Source organism: Micromonas commoda, chromosome 6 (genome assembly GCF_000090985.2).
Source record: "Micromonas commoda chromosome 6, complete sequence".
Classification (NCBI taxonomy): domain Eukaryota; kingdom Viridiplantae; phylum Chlorophyta; class Mamiellophyceae; order Mamiellales; family Mamiellaceae; genus Micromonas; species Micromonas commoda.
Window position 1 is genome coordinate 522,645 of NC_013043.1, and position 17,872 is coordinate 540,516.

General features: G+C 67.3%; 8 protein-coding genes across 8 annotated transcripts; 4 read left to right on the forward strand and 4 right to left on the reverse strand.

Annotated features, from left to right (window-relative positions):
• The first annotated feature begins 175 nt into the window (after positions 1-175).
• On the forward strand, positions 176-3,770 carry TEF1.1 (translation elongation factor EF-1alpha/Tu). Its single transcript, XM_002502797.1, has 2 exons — positions 176-190; positions 613-3,770. Exon 2 carries the CDS (start codon positions 630-632, stop codon positions 2,037-2,039), a length of 1,410 nt encoding a protein of 469 aa, XP_002502843.1. The 5' UTR covers positions 176-190; positions 613-629; the 3' UTR covers positions 2,040-3,770.
• On the reverse strand, positions 2,061-4,014 carry MICPUN_59272 (peptidase; the record flags this gene model as incomplete). The annotated part of the gene is made up of 1 exon (XM_002503160.1): positions 2,061-4,014. One exon carries the CDS (start codon positions 4,012-4,014, stop codon positions 2,131-2,133), a length of 1,884 nt encoding a protein of 627 aa, XP_002503206.1. The 3' UTR covers positions 2,061-2,130.
• A 369-nt stretch (positions 4,015-4,383) lies between these two features.
• On the reverse strand, positions 4,384-6,882 carry MLH1 (DNA mismatch repair and recombination; the record flags this gene model as incomplete). The annotated part of the gene is made up of 4 exons (XM_002503161.1): positions 4,384-4,509; positions 4,612-5,334; positions 5,770-6,146; positions 6,186-6,882. The coding sequence occupies 4 exons, from the start codon at positions 6,880-6,882 to the stop codon at positions 4,384-4,386; spliced, it is 1,923 nt and encodes a 640-aa protein (XP_002503207.1).
• A 201-nt stretch (positions 6,883-7,083) lies between these two features.
• Positions 7,084-8,226, forward strand: MICPUN_59274 (hypothetical protein; the record flags this gene model as incomplete). The annotated part of the gene is made up of 1 exon (XM_002502798.1): positions 7,084-8,226. One exon carries the CDS (start codon positions 7,084-7,086, stop codon positions 8,224-8,226), a length of 1,143 nt encoding a protein of 380 aa, XP_002502844.1.
• A 114-nt stretch (positions 8,227-8,340) lies between these two features.
• On the reverse strand, positions 8,341-11,004 carry MICPUN_59275 (predicted protein; the record flags this gene model as incomplete). The annotated part of the gene is made up of 2 exons (XM_002503162.1): positions 8,341-10,646; positions 10,818-11,004. 2 exons carry the CDS (start codon positions 11,002-11,004, stop codon positions 8,341-8,343), a joined length of 2,493 nt encoding a protein of 830 aa, XP_002503208.1.
• A 252-nt stretch (positions 11,005-11,256) lies between these two features.
• On the forward strand, positions 11,257-11,790 carry MICPUN_100978 (predicted protein; the record flags this gene model as incomplete). Its single annotated transcript, XM_002502799.1, has 1 exon — positions 11,257-11,790. One exon carries the CDS (start codon positions 11,257-11,259, stop codon positions 11,788-11,790), a length of 534 nt encoding a protein of 177 aa, XP_002502845.1.
• Positions 11,791-11,949: 159 nt separating this feature from the next.
• On the reverse strand, positions 11,950-12,546 carry MICPUN_59277 (predicted protein; the record flags this gene model as incomplete). The annotated part of the gene is made up of 1 exon (XM_002503163.1): positions 11,950-12,546. One exon carries the CDS (start codon positions 12,544-12,546, stop codon positions 11,950-11,952), a length of 597 nt encoding a protein of 198 aa, XP_002503209.1.
• Positions 12,547-12,739: 193 nt separating this feature from the next.
• Positions 12,740-17,851, forward strand: MICPUN_100979 (predicted protein; the record flags this gene model as incomplete). The annotated part of the gene is made up of 1 exon (XM_002502800.1): positions 12,740-17,851. The coding sequence occupies one exon, from the start codon at positions 12,740-12,742 to the stop codon at positions 17,849-17,851; it is 5,112 nt and encodes a 1,703-aa protein (XP_002502846.1).
• Between the last annotated feature and the right edge of the window lie 21 nt (positions 17,852-17,872).

The window sequence follows — 17,872 nt, forward strand, 5'->3', positions numbered from 1 at the left end:
CGGTCGGACATTTGGATACGGGGGAAATGGAAAATAAATGGTGATGAACCGTCGTTTCAACCGACCGGAACGGCGGTCCCCTGATTATCGATTGTCAACTAAACTTTGCGGCGCGATTGGTATTTAGAGCGCCCGGTGACGCGCACCGCATCCCTTTTACAACCACACTTGTACGTCTTTCACTTGCAAGGTGAGAACTCCGAACGCTCGTACACACGTATCGTCGATGAACCGCGAAGGTCGCGCGCCTCGCGACCGGTCGCGGTCTGCCGGCAGCGGTTTCACCCGGCCGACGGTACCATTCGTTTTTTTTTTTCGGGCGGCAAAACACGAACAGAGCCCTAGATCGGGTTCCGGCGTGGACTGCGCGCCGAGACGATGCCCATCGTCCAAAGGCTCCGACGGCTGGTGAAAGCCGGTCACGTGCGGTGTCCATCGCGAATTATCGCCTCGGAGGCGCGCGAACCAGGTCGTCGCTCCGCGATTGCGCGCGCGTCGGTTTTGGATTTGCAGCCCTACACCCGGGATCGGGGGGACCAAGATCGAGAGTTTTTTTCGCTGACCGCACGAACCGTCGCTGACCCGCGCGCCCCTCTCTTTTCTCTTCTCCAGAACCCCTTTAAGCAAAAATGGCTACCGAGGGCAAGGAGCACCTTTCCATCGTCATCTGCGGTCACGTCGACTCCGGTAAGTCGACCACCACCGGCCGTCTCATCTTCGAGCTCGGAGGCATCCCCGAGCGTGAGATCGAGAAGCTCCGCGCTGAGGCCGATGCCCTCGGCAAGTCCTCCTTCGCCTTCGCCTTCTACATGGACAGGCAGAAGGAGGAGCGTGAGCGTGGTGTGACCATCTCCTGCACCACCAAGGAGTTCTTCACCGACAACTGGCACTACACCATCATCGACGCCCCCGGTCACCGTGACTTCATCAAGAACATGATTTCCGGCGCCGCCCAGGCTGACGTCGCCCTCCTCATGGTCCCCGCCGACGGTAACTTCACCACCGCCATCCAGAAGGGCAACCACAAGGCCGGTGAGGTCCAGGGCCAGACCCGCCAGCACGCCCGCCTCATCAACCTTCTCGGTGTCAAGCAGCTCATCGTTGGCATCAACAAGATGGACTGCGACACCGCGGGCTACAAGCAGGAGCGCTACGAGGAGATCCGCAACGAGATGAAGAACATGCTCATGAAGGTCGGCTGGAAGAAGGACTACGTCGAGAAGTGCGTCCCCGTCCTCCCCATCTCCGGCTGGCAGGGTGACAACCTCATCAAGAAGACCACCAACATGGGCTGGTGGTCCGGCGTCGATGTCATCGACTACGAGATGAAGGGCGACAAGCACCACATCGACACCCTCCTCGACGTCCTCAACGGCATGGTCACCAAGCCCCCCCGCAACGACGCCGCCGACATGCGCCTCCCCATCTCCGGCGTGTACAAGATCAAGGGTGTCGGTGATGTCCTCGCGGGCCGCGTCGAGCAGGGCGTCGTCCGCCCCGGTGAGGAGGTTGTCTTCATCCCAACCCACACCGTCTCCAACCCCTGTGTCGGCAAGGTGTTCACCGTCGAGATGCACCACAAGCGCGTCGACGAGGCTCACCCCGGTGACAACGTCGGCATGAACATCAAGGGTCTCGACAAGATCAACATGCCCCGCACCGGTGACGTCATGATCTACAAGAAGGACACCACCCTCAAGGCGTGCAAGAACTTCAACGCCCAGGTCCAGGTTCTCGACGTCCCCGGCCAGCTCAAGCCCGGCTACTCCCCCGTCGCCTTCGTGCGCTGCGGCCGCTCCGCGTGCAAGATGACTGAGCTCATCTTCAAGGTCGGCAAGGAGACCGGTGGCAAGAAGATGGAGTCCCCCGTCGCCCTCAAGTCCAACGAGGTCGCCGAGGCTGTCTTCGAGCCCCAGCACCCCTTCGTCGTCGACCACTTCAAGGCTTGCGACGGTCTCGCCCGCATTGCGTTCCTCGACGGCAACACCGCCGTCATGCTTGGCAAGATCACCAAGGTCCAGTTCAAGGAGGACAAGTAAAGTGTTTGACGTTTGCTGCTTATAATAGACGTTGTATACTTTGAATCTCATGAAAGACGTAAAAATAATCATCGCAACCCATATTTAGCCCTCATCCAATCACGACCGTCTTCACCGTGACGGGCGCGCACGCTTCCTTGAGCCACGCCTTCACCTTCTCATCCGTCACCCTGGGCGACACCTTCTCCCAAACGACCGCGTGGTACTGGTTCAGCCACGCCACCTCAGCACCCGACATGAGAGAAAAGTCAATCAGCTTCTTTTGGATCGGTATGTGCGTCAGGTAGTCAAACGTGAGGTACTTCTTGTCGCCAAAGTTGTGCGAGGTCTTCGCCTCCCTCACCACGAGCAGGTTCTCGATCCTGATCCCGAATCCGCCGTCCTCGTAGTAACCCGGTTCGTTCGAGAGGATCATCCCGGGCACGAGGCCCGTCATGTTCCCGAACCTCGGAGAGATGCTCTGCGGGCCCTCGTGCACGTTGAGCGCGGCGCCGACGCCGTGGCCGGTGCCGTGCCTGTAGTCCAGCCCCGCTTCCCACAGGTGCCTACGCGCGAAGGCATCGAGGACGAACCCGCTGGTGTCCTGGGGGAAAACCGCCGTGGTGAGTCCGATGTGGCCCTGTAAGACGCGGGTGTACGCGTTTTTCTGGTGGTCGGTGGGCGTTCCGAGGTGGTGAGTGCGGGTCACGTCGGTGGTGCCGCAGTCGTACTGGCCGCCGCTGTCGCACAGGAGGAGCGAATTTTGTCCCACCTTTCGTGCGCTCTCCACGCTGGCGCGGTAGTGGATGATGGCGCCGTGTGGTCCCTCGCCGGCGATCGTCGCGAAGGATTCCTCGCTAAACCCCGGTTGCTCGGCGCGAAACTTGGAGACCCACTCGCCGATCTCGTACTCGTCCCACTCCTTACCCTGCGCCGCCTGCTCGTCGAGCCAGCACCAGAAGGACGCCATCGCGACACCGTCCCGGAGGTGCGCCTCGAGCATGCCCGCGAGCTCCGCCTCGTTCTTCACAGCCTTGGCTAACGGGATCGGGGAGACGCCCTCCTTGATGGTTTTCTTCGCGTCGTCGTTTTCCGTCTTTGCCTTTTTCTCCGCGGGGCCAGCCGCCGCGGCGGCCTCCTCGGCAGCCTCCACGAGCGCCACGCTCACCTTATCGGCGTCGATCCAGAGCGTCTTGCCCGCGGCGGCGGCGGCGCGCATGTCCCCGGCGCAATCGTCGTATGGCTTGACGACGACGCCGGCCTCGTCGAGGTGCGCCCTCACTTCGTTCGTCACCTTGCCGAGGTCGACGTAGAGGCAGGCCTCGTCCTTGCTCACGAGTCCGTAGCCCAGGGTCACGGGGTTGTAATCGAGGTCACCGCCGCGGACGTTGAAGAGCCACGCCACCTCGTCCAGCGGGGAGACGACCAGGACGTCGCTCTTGTTCTCATCGAGCTTGGCGCGGATGAAGTCAACCTTATCGGCGACTGACTTGCCGCTGAACTCCGCCTTGTGAACCCTCAGCGGCGCGGTGGGAAAGGCCGGTCGATCCGCGTCCCACACCGTGTCCACTGGATTGACGTCGAGGGTGACCAGGGCGCTCCCGGCGGCCTCCAGGGCGGATCGGAGGGCTCGAGCCTCGGAGAGGGAGTGCACCGCGGGGTCGACGCCAACCTTGGATCCCTTGGCCATCTTGTCGGCGAGCCACTTGGAGGGCTCGGGGACGCCGGGCTGCCCCCCTCGCATGAGCGTCCACTCCGGACCGAGCTCCTGCTCAGCCTGGAGGAAGTACCGGCCGTCGGTCCAGAGCAGGGCCTCGTCGTGGGTGACGAGCGCGGTGCCTGCGCTGCCGGTGAATCCGCTGATGAACATCCTTCGCTCGAAGCACGTCGGGACGTACTCGCTGAAGTGGGGATCCTGGGACGGGACGATGAACGCGTCCACACCCGCGGCCTTCATCGCCGCGCGCATGGCGACGAGCTTGGGATCGGGAGCCATCTTGGTCTCGGAGCCTTCGACCTTGACGTCGCTCGCGGCGCTGGATCTGGCGCGAACTGTGCCGGGCCTGACGCGAAGAGACGCGACGGCGGTGGCGAGCTGAGAGGGAGTCTGGGTCGGCTGCGGGGCGCGCTTGCCTACGATCGGGGTTCGCTGCAACAGGCGAAGGGCGGAGGCTCGGAGCATCCAGTCCGTTCCGGTCACGGCGGAGGCGCGAACACACTGTGCCAACCCTATCGTTTGACAGTGGCTTGGGGGGCAATATTTTTGCCACGTCCCCAACAAAAAATCCGAGTCCAGAGTGCTTGCAGTGGTCTATTTTCAGTCTCTGCGCCTCTTCCGCGCGTCGCGCTATGTTCTACTCACCCGTCAGCACCGCTCGAACACCCGGTACAGCTGCTCGAGGCACGCCACCTGCAGCACCGTCCCGTCGCTCGCGCTCGCCCGCGTCGGCACGAGCTTCCTGGCAATCGCCGGGAAGAGCACGTGCCGGATCTGCCAACGCTCGTCGTCCACCCCCGCGATGTCCGCGTGCCGGCCTGAGTCCGAGTCGCCTCCTCCTCCCCCTCCCCGTCCCTCGACCCCGGCGCGGGCGACAGCCTCCCCCGGCGGCACGACGTTTTCGGCGTCTTCGTCTACGTCTTCGTCGTCGTGGCCCGAGTAGAACGACGCTATGGATCTGGCGCACGTCTCAAAGCACGGCTTCTCCTCCTCCCAGTTCACCTCGTGCGCCAGGGATAGGCAAAACTCGGGGAGCCGCGCGAGGTTCGGCGCGTGACCTTCGCACAGCACGGGTAAGCCCACGAGAGTCCGCGCGCGTTGGTCCACGTCGACGCCGAAGTACTCGCGAAGCATCTCAGCCTTTTCCGCCACGAGCGCGGCGGCGGCGTTTGCGATTTTCTCCTTGGCCTCCTCCGCCTTTGCCTTCTCCACGCCTTCGGGAACCTCCTCGTCGTCCAGGGCCATTCGCACGAGCGCCGCGATGGGCGCGGGCTCGGCGAGGGCGCGGCACGGGTGTCGCCCGAACCTCGCGACGACGCGCTGGTAGAAGAGGTCGCGCGCCAGCCGATTGACGCGCGCCATGTACAGCTTCGTGCCGTGCTGCAGGAGCCACAGCCCCCGGCGCTCGTCCGCGCATCCAACGAGCGTCAGACCCGCGAGAACCCTTCGGAGGGCGACGTGCGCGTTCGCGGTGATCTCCGACCAGAGCTCGCGCACGGACGTGAGCTCCGTGGTCTCCCCGTCTGGAAGCTCCGGAGAAATTTCCGAGATATTTCCGTCTCCGCCGTTTCCGACGTCGTACCCTCGAAGCTCAGCCTCCTCGTCGTCCACCCCCGCGGTCGAGTCGCCGCCGCGCGCCGCGTACCTCCGCGCCCGCGCCTCCCGCCGCGCCTCGTCCAACCGCGCGCGCTCGGCGTTCGCGTTCGCGTTCGCGTGGAAGAACTGATCGAGAGAACCCGCCGCTAACGTCGCGTCGGTGCGAACCATCCGGTGCTCGCCCCCCGCCTTCTCCCGCGCCGTGAGCGGCTTCGAGCGTTTGTTCCGACCCGTTTGTTCGAGCGTTCCGACCCCTCCGTCGCCGCGCTCGTCGCCGTCGTCGTCGCCGTCGTCGCGCTCGTCACGCCCGCGCGTCGCCCCGGGCCGCGATGCGCCGGGAAGCAGCGACTGCCTCGCGGATCTTTGCGGATCTTTGCCGCCATCGCCAAACGCCCCCGCCCGACCAGTCACCGCCCGACCAGTCACCGCCTCGTCCACCTCGGTCCCGACGACGGCTCCGACGGCGAACGTCCTGCTCCCGTTCGCCTCCACGAGCCTTCGCTCCAGCGCGCGTTGCACGCGCTCCACCACCTCGTCCTGCCGAAGGAACGCCACCTCCCTCTTCGTCGGGTGCACGTTGACGTCCAGCGTGTGCGGCGGGAGCCGCAGCGATAGGTACGCAAACGGTTTCTCCGCCTTTGGGAGTATGGCCGAGTAGACAGCCTCGCACGCGCGTCGCAGCGGGGCGCACTCCACCAGCCTGTCGTTTATGAAAAGTATGAACGTCGTGCGGCGGGAGTGGTAGCCCGCGGTGGACACCAGGGCGTCCACGCTGTACTCAGCCGCCCGGTCGCCGTCGCCGTCCGCGTCGCCAGCTGTGTCGTCGCCGGGCGTGTCCGCCTCTGCCGAGTTACTCAGCGTCATCGGCGTGAGCTCGCGGGCCACCTGAGAGCCGTATATCGCACGCAGCCGGTCGATCCGGTGCGGGGTCACGGCGCAGTGCAGCGACGGCCTCGCCTCGCCGTGTTTCCTGCACGTGAAGGCGACGTCCGTTCGCGACGACGCGTATCGCTGCACGACGTCGAGAACCTTGGCAAACTCCTCGTGTGGGGACTTGAGCGCCTTGCGTCGGGTGGGGACGTTGTAGAAGAGGTTCTCGACGGTGATGGTGGTGCCGGGGTTACCCGCGCATGGCCTGGCGCCGCCACCGTCGAGGGCGCCGTCGCAGTACGACGCCTTGAGCGCGTGCGTGGCGCCCCTGGTCATGGTGGTCACGGTGAGGTTCGCGACGAAAGAGATGGACGCGAGCGCCTCGCCCCTGAACCCGAAGGTGGACATCGCGCTGAGATCCTCGAACTTGGACAGCTTGGACGTGGTGTGGCGCTCGCATAGGATGGGCAGGTCCGCCTCGCGTATCCCGCATCCGTTGTCCGTCACCTGCAGCAGCTTGTTGCCGCCATCCTTCACCGTAACCACGATCGATGTCGCGCCCGCGTCGAGCGAGTTCTCGAGGATCTCCTTGAGCGCGGACGCGGGCCGGTGGATGACCTCGCCCGCGGCGACGCGATTGACGACCTCATCGGCGAGACGGTGGATGGGCTTGGGCTCCATGGCTCCCAAAACGTCCCTGGCCAGAGCCCTCGCCCCTTACCAATGCCCTGACGTCTTAGATCTGGCGCGGCGTTTTTCAAAGTTCTCGGACCAAGCCTGCTCGGTCTGAAGAGAGAGACGATGTTGGCAGTGGTCCCACGGGAAGGCGAGAGAGCCGCGCACAACACGCGCACCCGAACCGCTCGAGGATCGACGCGCGCGATGACCACAACGAGCGCATCGTTGTTGTGTTCAGTAAGTATCGCGACGATCCGTCGCGGGTGGCGAGGAGCGTCCTCCTCCGGCCGCACCCCGAGCGCGCACGAGACCGTTCCGGCGGCGGTGCATGCTCCGAGGATTCGCGCCCCGCCGCTGCGAAGGACGCCGCGCGCCCCCGGGGCCGTCGCCGAGCCCCCGGGTCCGACGTCCCCCTTGACAGACACGAGCTCCTCGAACTGGCGCGACAACCCCTTCGCGCGATACTGCGACGACGCCATGGCCATCCCGGAGGTGGTCGAGGGCCTCCGCGTGCTCGAACAGACCCATCCCGAGATTGACGGAAACGTGGTGCTCTTCGCGGTGTGGCGCGCGACGCGGGGCGGGGACGCGCGTCCAATGTCTCACGCCGCGCTGCGCAAGGCGACCAAAATATCGGAGCGATGGCGATGGCGCGTCACCGACGGTCTCGCGCGCGTCGAGGCGTCCCTGCGCGGACCCGACCTCGCGGAGTCGCCCCAAGCCGCGAACCTCGCAGCCGCCGTAGCCGCGCTGGGCGACGAGGTCGACGACGTGGCCAGGGCGGCGCTGTTCGAGCTGGCGGCCTCAGAGGCGTGGTGGTCCGACGGTGACGACGCGGGCGGTGGCGGCGACGACGCGGGCGACGCGTTGGCGTACGAGTCGGGCAAGGCGACCGTGCGGGGCCCGACGGCCGTCGCCGCGGCGAATCTGCGAATGTACCTGCTGGAATACCTCGGAGCTCGGTTCATCGCGAACGAGTGGCGACGCGTGCGGGGGGTGCTGGACGGGTGCCTCGCGGTGGGGGGCGTCGACGCACACGCCGACATCATCGGCATCGTGGACGCGCGGGGCGGGACCGTCGGTGACGCGCCATCGTCATCGAGCGGCATGAGCGACGAGGCGTGGCGGGCGGTGCGAGGGTGCGTGGACCTTACGATGACCAAGCCGCGGCGCGATCGTCCCGGGGAGGCCAACAGGCGGTACATCGACGCGAGGCGTAACCTGCGAGATGCGGACAGGCTGTGGAAGGCGACGTGCGAGGACTACAGGCGGGCGAGACGGACGGTGAAGCACGCGCGTCACGAGGTGCACAAGAGCAGGAAAGCCGTCAGGGTGGAGTTCCGATGACTCGATCCGACGATGATATCGCGCACCTTCGTGACGACACTTAGAGTGGTTTAAGTTAATAAGACAAACGGATCTACGTGAACACCCTCAGCGTTCACTCCGCGGCTATGTACATCACGCGGGCGACGGTTTAGCCTCCGCCTTGGTCGCGTGCCTCGGTGATTTTCTCGGCGACTTTGGCATCGTCTCCAGCAGAGCTTTCGCGTCCTGCGCAAACATGTCGCCCGTTCCCTTTGCAGCCTCCTTGTGCGCGTCGGCCACATCTTTGCCTCCAGCCTTGAACAGGCCGCATATGTCGGGCGGGCCGTAGTCCTTGTACACCTGATCGGCCCACTTGGCTATCCCGCCGCAGGCGTTGTACCTTGGACGCTTGAGATCGTGGCCCTCCCCTTTCTTCTTATCCGCCGATCCGACAATCGACGCGATGAGGTCAGACTCGAGCGCGAGCTTGTTCTTGGCACTCGGCTCCTGCTTCACCTCGTCGCCGATCTCCTTGCGAAGGTCCGTGCCGATGGACACGGACATGGCGGCGCCGCTCTTTCGCTTGGCCTCCCTCCCGCTCTTCGTCTGCTCGTCCAGCCGGAGAAGCTCGGCGCTCAGGTTAGCCGACCCGAGCGGCCTCACGCGGCCCCGCATCCCACCGTCGCCGCCGGTCCTCTGCGAGCCGTCCGGCCCGTAGGACAGCTCGGGGGCGTCCGGCACGGGCGCCGCGGTGCCCGTGAGCTCGGACATGAACCTCGGCGTGGGTCCCATGATGGGCTCGGACTCCGCCGGGGCTTCGCCCGCGCTGATCGCCTCGAGCTGCACCGCCCGGTCCAGCGCCTCAAACTCCACGTGCATCTCCTCCTTTTCCTTTCCAGCCTGGATGCGCTCAGCCGCGGCGGCGGCAGCCTCCTTCGCCGCGGGCACCCCGACGCCGGCGGTCTTGGCGAGGGAGATCTTAGCCTTCAGGTCCAGCTTCTCCACAGCGCGTTCCTGCGCGATGGAAAACGTCTGCGCCGCCTTTGCCCACTCGTTCATGTAGCACATAACCTGGCCCATTCGAGCCAGCCCGATGCCCCAGCGGGGACCACCCTCCTTAAGCGCCGTCTCCGCGTCCACCGCGGCCGCGCTGCTGTTACCCACGCGCATGCGGGCCAGCGCGCGGTTGGCGAGCATGGCGGGTCGCCACGCCGCCAAGGGCGTATCCGCGCCGTTCATATCCTCCATCTCGAGCGCAAACGTGTACAGCTCGTCGGCTCCGGCAAAGTCGCCGCACCAGCAAAAGATGTTGGCCATGCACAGGCAGATCTTAGCCTGCTCCAGCGGCGTGAGCGAGTCGATGTTCACAGCCTCGAACGCGAGGTCCAGCCACGTGGAGTCCTCCGGGATCGGGAGTCCCTCGTGTCGTTTCTTGGCAAAGAGCGACATGGCGCGCTCCGCAAAGTGCTCCTTCTCGGTGTACTCCTCGGTGGTTATGTCGTTCTCCTTGAGCTGATCGTCCTTCAACGCCTTCGTGGCGTCGTTGTTCTCCACGGCGTCGACGATCGCCACGAGCACGCCGTGTGGGCACGCTTTCCTGCGTAAATCGTACCACTCCTGTGACTTGACACAGTCCAGTCCGATCGCCTCCCACTCCTTGTCCATCTGCTCCAGGGACATCTCGAACACCTTCCCGCCCTTGCTGCCTCCGCCGCCGTTCAGCTTGGGGGTACCGTTGGGACCCAGCGTCGGCGTCGCGCCCGTGGGGGTGATACCCAGCGGGGTCACCACCGTGTTCCTCATGCGCTCCAGTCCTCGCGCCACCGCGACTGACTTTGGGTCGAGCTGCGCGGCTCGCTGGTACGCCCTCAGCGAGGGCTCGTTGCCCCCGGCCGCCTCGTACACCGCGCCGAGCCGCAGGTGCGTCTCCGCCAGCTCCGGGGCGCTGTCCACCCCCGCTTCGGCGTCCATCATCGCGAGCCAGATCTGTCCGAGCGCCAGCCTCGACTCGCTCCGGGAGCTGATGATCTCGCCCACGATGCGCCTGTGCGCGGCAACCAGAACCGAGCTGGTGTCCGCCTCGTTGCGCCTGATCTCCAGGCGCAGACCCTTGGCGACCTGGATGGAGGTGATGACCTTGGCTTCGTTCCACGACAGAACGCAGTCGCCGAGCGCCTGTGTTTCGTTTGGGGACGTGAGGGCGAAGGGGCCTTGGTGAGCGACAATCCAAAATCCAAAATTGGCGTGGGGAACGTCCGACAGACAAGCGGACCGGAGCGGCAAAAGGGGCGCGGGCTCGGAAAAGTGATCGGGCTGGGGGCGCACCTCGGTGAATCTCTGGACCGCGACGTCGTGCCTGCCGTTGTTGGCGGCGGCCTTCGCTTTATGGTACCGGCGCAACGCGGAGACCAGGGTCCCGCTCACATCCCCGGGGAAGCTGGAGAAGGACGTGTCCGTGCCTGCGTGGGGGCGGGTGATGGGGCGGGACGCGATGAGAAAATTTGCGCAAGGGCGAGCCCGGTCTTCTTTTTCGCCGAAACGGTGTCCGATTTGGCGCCGGGAACGGGGCGCCCGGGCGGGTTCGGGGCCTCAGACGGCGGGTTCGACGATGTCGACGGGTCGTGACATACCTTCACTGCTCACGAGTCGCTCCGCGAGGGCCTCCATGTCTTCGCCCAGGCGGCGAGACTCCTCGCACGCCAGCACCCAGCCGGGCTTGGCGAGCGAGACGGCCTCATCTTCCACGCGATTTCCCGGCATGCCGTTGCGCTGCGCGAAGGGGTTCTGGAGGGCGTCCCTGGGCTCCTCGGTGCGCATATCACGCCTCGCGCCGCTCCCTTGGGTTCGTCCGGTGCGGAACCAAGGGTTTGGGACGCGTGGGTGCGAGTCGACGCGCGAGGAAGCGCTGGCTTCCGGTGGTGGATCGCCGTATGAGGAATAACACCCGACTGGGTTGGCGAGTGCTCCATCGCGTTTTCCGTCAAGACCGACCGGAGTTGTCCGGCCGAAACCTCACGCCCGTCGCGTCGCCCCTCTTCTTCACTCCACGCGCTTTCACAACCGAGCGCCATGGCCAAGCTCCTCGGCTGGGATCAGGACGTCACCACCGTGTACGCGCGCTTCACCGTCCCGAAGGGCACAAGGGCTTCGCAGGTGCGAGTGGACGCCGCCGTCAACTCTCTGTTGGTCTTCGTCCTGCCGGCGGACTCCACCCTGAGCTACGTGTACGAGGGCCAAAAGGAGGGCGGGGAGCTGAGCAAGACGATAATCTCCGCCGACGTGCTGTGGACGCTGGAGGAGGACGAGAAAGGTCGGCGGGTAGTTCACGTCGTTCTGCCGAAGAGCACCACCGGGCAGCTGGACAAGCCGTGGCGCACCTTGTTCGCCGAGCACGAGGAGGTTGAGGGCGACGAGGAAAAGTCTATGGCGGACTGCCTGAAGGAGCTCACGTTCTGCGACGAGCCGTCCACGCCCTTCGACGAGCTGCCGCTGGACATACGACTGCACATGGAGGAGCTACGGCGGCGCAAGTACGCCATGGGCGCGGGGTACCTAAACCCGGCGGAGGACTTTGACGACTTCAGGATGGTCCTCACGGAGTGAGACGACCCCTGTGAAAGAGTGAGACGACCCCTATGAAAGGGTGAGACGACGGGAAAGAGTGTCGACGCCCCGTCCTCTTGTCCACCCACCCACCACCCGTTCTCCATCGAAAACGAACGAACGGTCAAAGTCATCGGTCAACACCAAATAGCGCTACTCTCACGTCCGGCACGGGGGATGCGCCGGGCACTCGCCCTGTCCCTTACAAACCGGGCACTCGTCGCACGAGCACCCGCCCCCGGCCCCGACCCCGACGGCTCCCCGCGCGCGTTTGGCGCCGTCCCCGCACCTCGGCGGATCCGGGCACGTTCCCTTCGAGCCGCACTTGGGACAGGGCGCGCATCTCGGGCACCCTCCCGCGTCGCCGTCGCCTCCGTCGCCAGCTGTGTTGCCGCCGTTCGTGTCCCCGTCGTCCTCCCTCTTGGCCACCACCGCCTCCGTCGTCTTCGCCCCTTCCGCGTCTCGCGGGGCGGTCGCACCGTGCGACGACCCAACCCCGGACCCCGCCGCGCCTTCGCACTTGGGGCACTCGCGACGCGCGGGATCCGGGCACCTCGTGGGCTCGCACCGCGGGCAGGTGGGACACTGCAGCGCGTCAACCTTGCCGGAGAATCCACCGCGGCCGAAGAGCGCCGTGGACGACTTCCTCTCGCCGTGATAGACGCCGAAGAGGAAGCCCGCGACGACGGTGAGGCCCCAGAGGAGGGTCCAACCGACTCTCCGATGCTTTCTCCCCGTGCGATCCTCCCGCTCCATCGTCGCACCCCGAGGGCGCGCGCGTTTGTTCTGGTTGTTACCCCGCCGGTCATCAATTCTCTTCCCCGGCGGTCTCGCGACTTTCGAGTGAGGACGCTCAAAATCATTAGGGTTCCTTCGCGCTGTGGCAGTGCGCGACGGCGCGACGGCGCGTTCCCGGGAGTGCCGAGCGGCACAGTGAACACCCGAGAGGATGCCGGCGTCGGCCATGGACGTCGACGCGCCCAGGGCCTGGCTCCCCGACGTGCGGCGGCAGCATCTGGACCTGGACGTCGGGTTCGTCCCCGGCGCGGGAGGGTACGTGCGGGGGCACACCACGATCGTCTGCAGGCCGCTGCCGACGGAATCGGGGGACGCCACAACGCTCACGCTGCACGCTCACGAGCTCGTGGTGACGCGCGTGACGGTGAACGACGCGCCCGCGCGCGTGATCCGACGAGGGAGGACCGCCGTGCGTCCCGACGGGTCCGACGATCCATCGGGTGACGACGTCGACGCCCTCGCCGTCGCCGACGCCGGCGCGCTGAGCTCCGGGGCCAACATCGCGAGGAACGCGTGCGAGGGAATGCTCGCGGACGCGCGCGCCGTCGCCGACGGCGCGGCGGACGAGCTCGTCATCGCGCTCGAGGACGGCGGGGTCATCGCGAGCGGCGGGTCATCCGAGGATGTAGTCGTCAGGGTCTGGTACGGCGCGGGCACCGCGATGAACGCGTTCGGGGTCCAGCCCCCGGACTCGTGGAGGCGCATCGCGCCGCTCGTGGCGCACCCGCGCCCTCCGCGGGCGGGCGAGGACCCGGGGGGGAACGACCCTACGGGGGGGAACGACGCGGGGGGCGACGGGAACGGCGGCGAGGGAACCGGCGGGAACAAAGTCGCACAGCTGGACGAAGTCGCACAGCTGGACGAAGTCGCACAGCTGGACGAAGTCGCACGAAGCCGCGGGGAGGAGCCCATCGACGCGTACGCGGGCTGGTGTAACCCCGGGGACGGGGCGTTGTGCGCGTTCGTCGATTCGGACGAGGGGAACGCGCGGTATCTGTGCGCGCCGGGCTCCGCGTTGCGTCCCGCGGCGTGGTTCCCGTGCGTCGACGACGGCGGCTCGTTGGTTCACTTTAGCGCCGTCGTTAAGGTCGACCCGGACCTCACCGCGGTTCTCCCGGGGGTGCTCACCAAGACGGACGTCATCGAGGAGACGATACGTAGCCCGGACGACGGCGCACCCGCCCGGACGCGGTCGCGACGGGCCTTTCACTACGTCTCCGGGGGGGTGCCGGTGCAGGCGCACCAGATGGTGTTGGCGGTTGGCACCTTCGCCACGCGAAAGATCCCGACGTCGACGGCGCACGGGGATACGTTCGCCGCCGCGGCTCGGGCGGAGGAGGAGGACAAGGAGGAGGAGGCGGCCAAGAACGACGCGGACGGTACTAACGCCAGGTTCCACCAGTACCTGGACAACGCCGCGGAGTCAACCGCGCACAGCTCGACGCACGCGCTTCACTGTCCGCCGTGCTACGCGGAGAACGAGCTTCCCGCGGCGGCTTCGTGCGCCACGTCGGCGCTGAAGTCGTTCGAGACCTACCTGGGCCGACCGTTCCCGTACCCCGGCGGCCTCACCTTCTGCTTCGTTCCCCCCGACGCGCTGCCGGTCTCGATGGACCTGCGGTTGCCCGCGATGCTGGGCGCGGGCGTCACGATTCTCTCGACGGATAGGCTCGGTCACCCGCTCTCGGCGGCGGACCTCGTCACCTCTCGAACGGCGATCGCGGAATGCGCCGCGAGGCAGCTCTTCGGCGGGTTCCTGGAGCCAAGGGAGGACACCGACGCGTGGCTGGCGGAGGGACTGGCCAGTTACATGGCGGGCGCGTGCTACATCTCGTCGCTGATGGGCGCGGATGAGCTGAAGTATCAGAGGGCGCGGGAGGTGGAGGCGGTGGTCGAATGCGACGACGGCGACGCCTTGCCTCCGCTGGCGTCCCCTTCCGCGAGGATATGGGCGCGCGGACGGTCCGCGTGCGGCGCCTCCGCGGAAGAGGTGAAGGCGCGGGCCGTCGGGGAGGCGCGCGCGCGAGGGGAGGACCCGGATGCCGTCGCGGCTCTCGAGCACGCCAGAGACGTCGCCCCGGCGAGCAAGCCGCCGAGGCCTCCCGCGCCAGGCGTCGACACGCTCGTGCGGTGCAAGGCCGTGGCCGTCGTGGAGATGCTCGAGCGCAAGCTCGGGGAGGAGGGGATGCAAAAGGTGATCAGGAAGCTCGCCTCGCTGCAGGGCAAGGCTCCCGGCGCGGAGTCCCTTCAGGAGGCTGCGATTGCCGCGTCAAAGGCTACCAGGGCGGCTAAGGAAAAAGCTGCGGCGGCGGCGGAGGCGGCGAAGACCGAGGGCGCGGACGAGTCCGCGAACGCCGCCGCGAAGGAGAAGGCCGCCGCGACCGCGCGCGAGCAGCTCCAGCGGGAGCACCAGGAGTCCATCGCGTACCACGCCCTCGCGGAGTCACCGGCTCGGTTCCTCCGGTCGCGGGTGTTTCTCAACCTGTGCAGGCAAAACGCGACGATGACGAAGGCGGACATGTCCGCGTTCAACGCGCGCTGGATCGAGGGATGCGGCTGCCCCAGGCTCACCGCCGCGTACACCTTCCGCAAGACCCGGCGACAGGAGCTCCTGTTCGCGATCAAGCTCGACGGTTGCCTCGCCGCCGCCGCGGCGGACCGGGTGGCGTGGAGCAAAAACCCGAAGGTTTCCGTGACTGTCCGGATCCAGGAGAACGACCTGCCGCCGTCCGACCACGCCGTCTCCCTCTCCGCGCACGACAGGGCGTACGTGCTCATGCCCCTGCAGCTCGTCACCAAGCCCAAGGACAGGCGCACCATCGCGCGCCAACAGGAGGCTGCGATGAGACGGCAGCAGCAGGCGATGGAAGCCGGCAAGGCGAACCCGGATAACCTCGACGCGATGGCCGCCGCCGAGGTGCTCCAGTGGGAGTGCCCGGTGTCGTGGGTTCGCGTGGACCCCGAGGGGGAGTGGCTTGCCAAGGTGGTCCTGCCCTCGGCGCAGCAAGGTCTGGAAGGGATGATCACCAAGCAGCTCATGTCGGAGCGCCCGGCGGATCCGGCGGCTCAGATGTGGGCCATCCGGTTCTTGCGGGAGCGCGCCGAGAACGGCTCCACCTCGGCGGTTAACGCGCTGTTGCAGTGCGCCGAGGACCCTAAAACGTTCTGCAGGGTCCGCGCCCTCGCCGCGATGGCGTTGGGCGCCTGCGCGTGCGACGGGACGCAGAGATCCAACCTCGCGTTGTCGTCGGTGACGAGGACGTACCGCAGGCGTCGATGCGATCCACGAACGGGCAAACCTAAACCCACCGACCTCGCCGACTTCGCCGCCGCCATCGTCGACGAGGGCTTGCTCACCGCGCTGGGCCTACCCCGCGCGCCCCCGGAGTCCACGAGCGGTTGGGAGGACGCGGACGACGCGTGGGTTACCCCGACGGAGTGCGTGGATTTGCTGGTGGACGCGCTGAACCACACGGAGAGCGACGGGGATCCGCACGATTCGTCGTCGCTCATCGCGACCGCGATTCACGCGCTCGGCCGGGCCAGGCCCGCCACCCTCGACGGCGTCCGGCGGATCACGCGGGCGATCGCCGGGCGCATGCGCGAGAACGCGACCATCTGCGGCGTCGGCGGGCGCGCGCACGAGGGCGGCCGGCGGGTCATGGTCGCGGGGATGCTCGCGCTTCGGACACTTCTGGAGCGCCTTCCGCCGCTCCCGGAATCCATCCGAGCCGCGAACGAGGCGAAGAAGGCCATCGAAGCGGCGGGCGGCGGCGCGAACGGCCAAGGCGGACCCGGGGTCAGGCGGCGGCGCTCGGCGGTGACGTCCCTCGGTGACGCCGAGGAGAAGGCGCGGCTCTCCGCCGTCGCCGTCGCCGCCGTCGTCTCGGAATGCGTCGCGACGGCGAGGTCTTTCGTCGCCGATCGCGTCGGAATAGACCCGTGTCCGGCCGTGCGACGCGCCGCCGTCGCGCTCCAGTTTGGCATCGAGGCGTCGCACGGCGGTCCGTGCGGCGTCGCGAGGGCCCTCGCGTTTGCGACGCTCGCGTGCAAAGCCGAACAAAGCGGCGGGGTTCGCGCCGCCATCCTCTGGGACGCCCGCGACGCCCTGCGTGCGATGCCGGACGCCCCCGCGCAGCTCGCAGCGCTCACCGGGGGATCAGGCACCGGCACCGCGAGCGACCCCGACCGCCACGGCTTTGACGTCTTTGAGTGGACCGCCACGTCGCTGCGCATCGCGTCGCGGCGGGCGGGGGCGGAGACGGCGACGGCGGCGCTCGCGGTGATGCGCGCCGCGTCCGGGCTCGACGACGATTACCCCCACGAGCGGGACCTCGCGGACTTAAAAGCTAGGGAGGCGGCGAGGGAGGCTGTCCTCGCGGGCGCCGCGCAGGCTGCAAACGACATTGAGGACGAGGCGGACGAAGCGGAGCGTTTAGAGCGCCGACGTAAAAAAGAGGAAAAGGCGAAGGCCCGCGCGGAGAAGGAGGAACGAAGGGCGCGGAAGGAGGAGAGACGCGCGAGGCGACGCGCGGCGGAGGCTGCCGCGGCGGCGGAGGCGGCGGCGGAGGCTGCAGCCGCGGGCGGCGGGGTTGGGGACGACGGCGCGGGCGCGTCCGAGATGATCACGGACGCGGATGGGGACGTCACGATGGGGGGTTTCTCCGACGGCGGGCCCGTGTCCGGTCTCACGGGTGGCGTCACCGGCGTCACGGGCGTCACGGACGACGCGGAGGACAGCGGAGCCGAGGGAGGGGCCGAAGGGAAGAGCGCCGAGCCGCTGTCGCAGGCGACGGGGACACCGTCGCTGGAGACGCCCGTGACGGCTCCGGCGCCCGCGGCTCCGGCTCATCCGGCGCCCCCTCCCCCTCCCGCTCCCGTTCCCGCTCCGGCGGCTCCGGCTCCGGCTCCGGCACCCGCCCCGGCGGCGGCGGCTCCTCCTCCTCCCGCCGAACCCGCGCAGGTCGTCGGCGTCAAACGCGACCGGGACGAGGCGTTCAACTCCGCGGCGGGAACTCCGAGCTCGGCGGCGGGGGCGGCGGGGGCGGCGGCGGCGGTCACGCCGGCGGAGCAGCCGGCCAAGAAGCCGAGGCTGGTGTTTGCCTTTGGCGCCAAAAAACCCGCGGCTGCCGCGGCGCCCGCGGCGCCCGAGCCCGAGGTCAAGGAGAAGAAGGAGAAGAAGGAGAAGAAAGATAAGAAGGAGAAGAAGGAGAAGAAGGAGAAGCGAGAAAAGGAGCGAGCGGCGGCGGACGCCGCGCCGTAGCAGGGCGCTCGCGAAAATAGC